The following is a 6,973-nucleotide window of genomic DNA, read 5'->3' as shown; positions in this document are numbered from 1 at the left end:
GCAAATTATAAGTGACTTTTTATTTATATATTGAATTATATGTTTAAAAATTAATACATTACTCGTATTATTTAAAAATCACCTCTTGAATTCAATTCTCAACACTGCACCAATATACAAATTGTAATGCATTGAGTTAGTGTTTGCTCTGTTGTCATTATTAAACACTACAACCAAAAGAATGAAGCTAATGCAAAACACTATACCTTATGCGTGTAGAAGAACTAGTCCCAGCGTTACATAAAAAAAAAAATAAAAAAAATAAAAAAAAGAAAGCATCTTTTACAACCAAACGCAACGAATTAGATCATCTTGAAGCAGAAAAAATGCCAATTTTCTATCATTTCCTAGAATTTTTAAACAAAAAACTCGAAAACATGTTTTTTTTCCCTAGTAGTTAGATGCTTAGCTTGTTTCAATTGGTGACAAAAATAATGCCAATTTTCTATCATCAATCATACAAGATAATTGCTTCAACTACTTAAATTAGTATGTAAATTGTAAAATAAATATATCCGAGTGAAAATTATACATTTCCTAATTTTTTTTGTTTAAAACTAGTTATATTTTAAAAATAGTTTCTGTTACACACCTTAAAGCGTAATCTCCCTTGCTAAACTACATCATTTTACAAACATATTTTCCGAGTTCACATATTTTTAGGATTTCAAACATTCATCTAAAAATTGAAACTTGCTACTTCAGAAGCCAAATCTATAGTTCGTTCTCGTACTATCATGAATCTGCAATCAATTGCTGTCAAGAATATTTGACAGATGATAAGAATTTGACTTCCTCTGAATCACCGGATTAAGTGATTCAGTCTAATACTTGAGGAATGTTGCGATAGCAGCACCGATGGAGCTCTTGCGAGAAGAATCATGATGGTGAGCCAATGAATGAGGCCTGTTCCATAACGACTTTGGATTCTCTGGAAATAAAGAGGCGCATAAATCCATAACAATTGGGTTATCATAACGCTCATGGAGGGTTTTCAACAATTTGGCTTTCGCACCTGCATCTAACAGCTCCTGTATACACAACACAAATAGTTGTTAGCTAACATGAACATATCATCAATTGTATAAATTTCAAATTTCTTAGTTTGAGAAGCCGGCAAGAAATTCACCAAAAACACACTATGTAATGAACCACTCTCCACTGTGCCTTTGTCCTTCAAGATAAGGAAAACTCTAGTGACGGCAATTTAACAGATTTACAAAAAGGTAAAATGGGTTGACGTATTCACTCTATGAACTCCATAAATTTTGTAATAGTTTATATGGATCAAATGGGTGGGCGTGGTCGGAACTGAATTTATATCGAATTAGTCTACAATATCAAATTAGTATCTTAATGACATGTTTTTTTCCAACTAAACACACTAACTGTTAATAATAGTCTTGGCCTCTTGGCAGGTCAATCTGACCCAACCGCTTTCAACTCATATTGAGAGAAATTCCCACTTAAACCACAAGGGTGATTGCCTGGTAATGGTGTAGTTTCTAAGAGTGAAAATACCTAGAGGTCCCAAATTCGAATCCTAGGAGCAAAAAAATATTACTCTCGTCGCAAAAAAAAAAAAGTGGGTCAGATACCTAGGTTAACAAAAAAAAAAAATCAAATTCTCTAACCCAAATCCATTGCCCAAGTCACTCATTTATCCACCTCTAGAATAAACACTCCTGTCTAGATCAAAAGGGAAAACAAGGGCAAGGAGCATATATAGGCTGCCACCACCAGGTTATTCTAGAAAACTATTTTAAAGCACCCAAGCTATTCATATAAAGAGTGTGAACCAAGTGCCCAATATAACTGCCCTAAGAAAAACAATTACCTTGGGCTTCTGATTTTCAACTATGGCAATTATATTTTCGCGCTGAATCTTTTCACCGCCATTATTCACATCGTTTTTGGTTGCATTGCCTGCTTCCATCATCTGTATGTCTTTGTTTTTCTCTGTCCCAGATTTATCATCTATCTGAGACTGTTCAGCTATAGAATTTTCTTTGTTGGTCTCAAATGGTTTCTCTGTTTCTTGTTGCTTACTTTGTGAAGTGCTTTGTAGCTCCTTTTCCAGCTTCACTTCCTCTCGCTTATCTTCCATTTCAGTATCTGCATCTTCATTTCGTGAATTGTCTGAACTGGATGATGTATCATCACCGTTAGGACTTTCCGCCGCTGATGTTCCCTAATAGAAATTCAAAACCATGAGACTAAGAACCTTCAACTTCAGTTATTTACTCACACCAAAAAAACTTATCCTGACATCAACACTAAAATACAGATAGCATTAAAGGGCGGATCCAATAAGTAGTTCTTTAATAGTTGATTAATAATCCTCTTACCCGGCCATACACAGACTAAAATCTAGTAATATTTTAACTCTAATGAGTCAAGCAGGTAAAGAATTTTCCAAACAAGAAAAGCAGTCATCTGTATCAAAAGTCGCCTAAAGCGTCTTCATAAGGCATAAATCTCCTAAATCACTTTTTAAAGTTAGAATAGAGTACACTACTAATGTAATAGAAGTGCATTTCGCATATTACCATGTCTATAACCTTAACTGTTCACTTGTTCAGTAACTAACTTGATTACCTCAAACTTGACCTCTTGGCCCAGACCATCACTTGTTTCAGTCCGGTCATCAGCAGGATTCATAATTTTCTCTCGCTCCTGCCTGCGCCGCACCATGATACATATAGCACATAAACAATCATCCTTGTGGCGCTTGAATCTGTGGAAAATTAAGAAAGAAGATCATTGATTTTGTTTTATATATATGCATCATATACTTACAAGTGAACAAAGCTTTACTAGGTTAATAACCGTTGAGATACAGACGCAAATCACAACCAAACATAATTTTCGCAAAAGCGAAGTATACCCATGACGTTTCTTCGACTTGTGTTTTAGATGCCCACTCTTGCTGGACGATTTCCCTTGACTAGATACATCCTTCAAGTCACCTGCCACAAAAGAAACCGAACACCAATGATTACTTATTGAAGGTCTATATGTGGTTGACAAATTACATGATTTGGAGGAACCCCGTGTCAATGTGATAAAAGTTACAAACTAATCTCGAGATAACACATCATAAAAGTGAAAGTAAAACAACCCATACAAAATGTTACCTTGCTGTGTATACAGTCCTGCAGCAGCCCAGTTTTTCATAAAATTCTTCTTCACACGTTTCATAAGCTCAAGAATGTAATCACCTTTATTATTGTACTTGTAGCAATTATCCCATATATACTGCACATCTTTATACACATCCTCTGAATTCTTATACTTAACACCACTTTCAAGGTTACTACGAATGGTCCCAAAATCCATAGGTGTTTTAATGACATCAAAATAATCCTGTGCCAAAAAGGAGAATATGAATTTCAATCTACTAATGAAAATTTCAGTATCTAAATACATCAACGGAAAAGTCAATACAGACCGGGATGCCAAGAGCGACAGGGTTCACTGGATTATTAAAAGGCTCCGCTGCATCCGTTTTCATGATCCTTGTAATCACCTACAACATGAACATTACGATACCATAGTGAGAAATTACATCCGTGTATACTGCAAACAGGTAATTGAAGATATCTATATAAAAGTACCTCAAGAGAAGCATTAAGTTCTTGCTTGTTGTATACAGAATCTCGAGAAAGTGACTCGGGCTCTTTCTGATGGGTTTCCTCAACCGGAGGCACCCCAACATTATTACAAGGACTCAAGGTTGAACCAAAACCCTTCGATGATTTGATTTTTATGCTTCCAGTCTTTTTCGGTTGTGTTGTTGAAGCACCTTCGTTGCCAACCGGTACCGAGTTGGCAATATCTTCTACTTTCGCAACAGCTACTTGTTTCTCTTGACTAATATGTTGGCTACTTTTATCAGCATCACTATGTGTAATTGCATCTGATGAAGTGACCTGAGGTTCTACTGGTTTTGAAGATTTGATCTTGACTTTAAGCCTATTGTAAACTTTTCCTAAAGGCTTAATGGTAACCTCAGTTGAAGTGACAGCTGCAGGTTTTTCAGGTTGAGCAGTTTCTGTTGATGGGGTTTCGATACTCATTTTCGAGTTTGTCACATTCTCATCTTTCTCAACATCACCTTCACTGGATACATCATCGTCACTTATATTATCAATGCTTGGATCGGCATCTGATATTCCCACGTTAGAGGTATTTTGAGATTTTCCCTTCCTTCCACGTTTACGCTTCATGTTTACTGCTTCTAAAACTGAGTACTCAATAAGTGTTGAACTGTTACATAGGATACCACAAAATGTTATATAAAGTAAGTCTCTTTTTTTAATAAAATGTTAGCTAATACTTAATATGACTTCCTTTGAAGTTAAAAATCCAAGACCATTGGGTTGCCTTAAATCAAAATAGCAATTCATGGAGGATAATACCGATTAGTTTATAAATATATACTGCTTATTGTTACTGGTTTCCTTTCTTAGCTTGGGTAATATTTTACAGATTTCCCATGACAGGTAGTGTAGCTTATGTCAGGAACATATGATGCATATGATGACCATACATAAGACATCCATATTCTTTTACACTTCTATTCTTTAATTAGTACTTTATTCTTCATAGTTCATAGTATGTTTTTGAAAGAGGGCGAAACATAAATCAATGGGCTTTCTGGATGGTTTTTGACATTCAATACAGCCAAAACAAAACAAAACAAAAGAATTTTCTCCAATACCCATTTTCAGCTTAAAAGCAAGAATCATTATGTGATATCGGCCTAAAATAATCCGCTTTGGATAATCAGTGTCATACAACCGCAACAAAACCGATTAACGAAAGGTAAAACAAAACAAGTGAATCACCAATTGGTCATACTTTCATTCCTACATCACATAAAGATTCTTGCTCTTCTTCCCAATAATGTTCTTCATTAAACACCATGGTTGTAAATCTCAGTTATCTCGGCCGATATATCCCCGATATATCGCTTATCGGTGGTCGACCGAGACGATATCGAAAAGCGATATTTACAACCTTGTTAAACACTAAACAGAATCAAAACTTTCCAAAACTTTAAACCAACCAATTATCTCTACATATATGCTCAATATATCAACACTACGGTGCTCATATTGCCTTAAGTACTTACTTCATCACGGTAAAAGCATGTATTTTTCTATTCGGGTATTGGCCACAGTACTGAATCATATGCTTTTCTGGGTGTAAAAAAGGTCATTATCATAAAATAAAACACTATAACCCATTTCTACACATAAAAGGCGGAACCTTTATGCGATACGAGCATAAAAAACATGGCTTCCGAGTTTGGACAATCAGTTCACTGAACCCCAACAAAACCGATTAATCAAAGTATAACAATACAACCCAATTATCCATTTGACATACTAAAACTTCCCAAAAATCGAACCAACCAATTTATTAATATCATCATGTATATAAATATATACATATACATACACAATTTTATACATGTATCATGTTTAAATCATATTATAAACAAATTTCAGCCCGAATCGGTCTCTCCACCCTCGGATTAGGTATTGTTGTTGCAGTCTAAATAATTCTAATATCAAAAACACAAAAAACCCAAAATGGGTCTTCAAGATTTTATAAAAAGATCAAAACTTTAAAACAAATCATATAATAAAACACAACCAAAATCAAGAAAAACAGAAACCCTAGAAACAGATATAAACAATTAGACAGCTAACTGGAAGAAAATATCACCTGTGAGAAGAGTGTGAGCGGGTAAGTGACGTTAAACTTATATCTGTTTTTGAATTTGAATTCTGAAGGCGAAACAATGAATTTGATTTTTAGTTTTTTTTTTTTAATTTTTCTACTATTTCTTTTTATTTTTTTTGTATATTTTGTGGAGGAGGATAAAAAGGATACGAATGGAAGGGGTTGAATGAAAAAGTTTTAATATGAGAAAAAATGGGCTAAGAGAGGTCCCCGGACTTTACTAGACCATATTTATGGGCTAATATTTTTTGATCCTATTTGACAAGTTATCTTTGCTTCTTTTAATTTTCTTTTAATAGCTTAAGATAATATTTTATTTGACTATTTATAAATAAGATAATCACAAATTCACAATTCTTATCTTGAATTATGTAACAAACTATCTCTCCTTTTCTTTTTTTTTTCAACTTTCAGTCTTTATTTTTTCACTAATTAAATATTTATACTTGATATACCTAAAATACCTTTTATAAAATTCTTTGCAACATATATATATATATATATATATATATATCGGTCCTTAAAAATACTACACTACCCTCATTTACATCAATTAATTTTTCTGTCACTTTCATCGCCGTCACCCGCCACCACCCTCATTAAATATTGCGGATACTCGTCTAGTTTAACTTAAAAATAACCTTGTTCATCCATTTACTATACAAATGAGCATGATTGAAGTTGGAGACAAACACATCATCAAACATCCGTTTGTCAAATCATCAATTGTTCATTAACTATCAACAAATGGCATTATCCGTTTGGCAACAATTTAATGTATGTTATGTAGTTTTACTACATTATTATGGCCTTTCGATGTTGCAAAAGATGTCTTAAAAACCATACCCATCATTTAGATACTTCCGTTGGTATTTATCGACAAATTGTGTTTTATAAATTAATATCACCCCTTTTTTATAACCCTGTATGAATCACATCAAACATTAAAATATATCAAATCCATCATAAAAAGAGTTATAGAGCTCATTATAACGTCTAGTTAGCTGATAATGCAAAAAAGAAAAAAACAAAGTTGAAAGTGGTGCTAAAAAAGAAAAAATTTACAACTTTTGACAAACTTATGATTTAATTTGGTGTACCCGTATTATGTGAAAGGGTTGGACTAGTGAAATAATGGGCCAAGTTTAAGATTAATAGAGATCTTGGACCATATTAGTTATGGTCCATTGTTTATGAAGCTTATAATAAGTGTGAAGTG

The 6,973-nt window shown here is 33.6% G+C and overlaps 1 protein-coding gene across 2 annotated transcripts; it reads right to left on the bottom strand.

Moving 5' to 3' along the window:
* Positions 1-566: 566 nt before the first annotated feature.
* On the bottom strand, positions 567-5,856 carry LOC122592586 (bromodomain testis-specific protein). 2 transcript variants are annotated; one of them, XM_043764852.1, is made up of 8 exons: positions 5,737-5,856; positions 3,618-4,269; positions 3,452-3,529; positions 3,138-3,366; positions 2,888-2,969; positions 2,599-2,737; positions 1,838-2,191; positions 567-1,031 (listed from the first exon to the last, which is right to left on the bottom strand). In XM_043764852.1, the coding sequence occupies exons 2-8, from the start codon at positions 4,227-4,229 to the stop codon at positions 825-827; spliced, it is 1,701 nt and encodes a 566-aa protein (XP_043620787.1). In that variant the 5' UTR covers positions 4,230-4,269; positions 5,737-5,856; the 3' UTR covers positions 567-824. The 2 variants fall into 2 exon arrangements, with proteins under 2 accessions (XP_043620787.1, XP_043620788.1); XM_043764853.1 differs by having other exon boundaries at positions 3,618-4,246.
* Between the last annotated feature and the right edge of the window lie 1,117 nt (positions 5,857-6,973).

The sequence above is a fragment of the Erigeron canadensis genome, chromosome 3 (assembly GCF_010389155.1).
Source record: "Erigeron canadensis isolate Cc75 chromosome 3, C_canadensis_v1, whole genome shotgun sequence".
NCBI classification, from domain to species: domain Eukaryota; kingdom Viridiplantae; phylum Streptophyta; class Magnoliopsida; order Asterales; family Asteraceae; genus Erigeron; species Erigeron canadensis.
Note: the sequence above shows the minus strand (reverse complement) of the source record. Positions and strands in the feature narration are given on the sequence as shown.

What these genes read in the sequence shown, in the direction of transcription:
- LOC122592586 (XM_043764852.1), bottom strand. Translation starts at nt 4,229, where the DNA reads ATGAAGCGTAAACGTGGAAGGAAGGGAAAATCTCAAAATACCTCTAAC. An exon ending in AGGACTGTATACACAGCAAG is followed by an intron (nt 2,970 to 3,137) that starts GTAACATTTTGT and finishes CTTTTGTGGCAG; the next exon opens with GTGACTTGAAGGATGTATCT. An exon ending in GCCAAGAGGTCAAGTTTGAG is followed by an intron (nt 2,192 to 2,598) that starts GTAATCAAGTTA and finishes AATTTCTATTAG; the next exon opens with GGAACATCAGCGGCGGAAAG.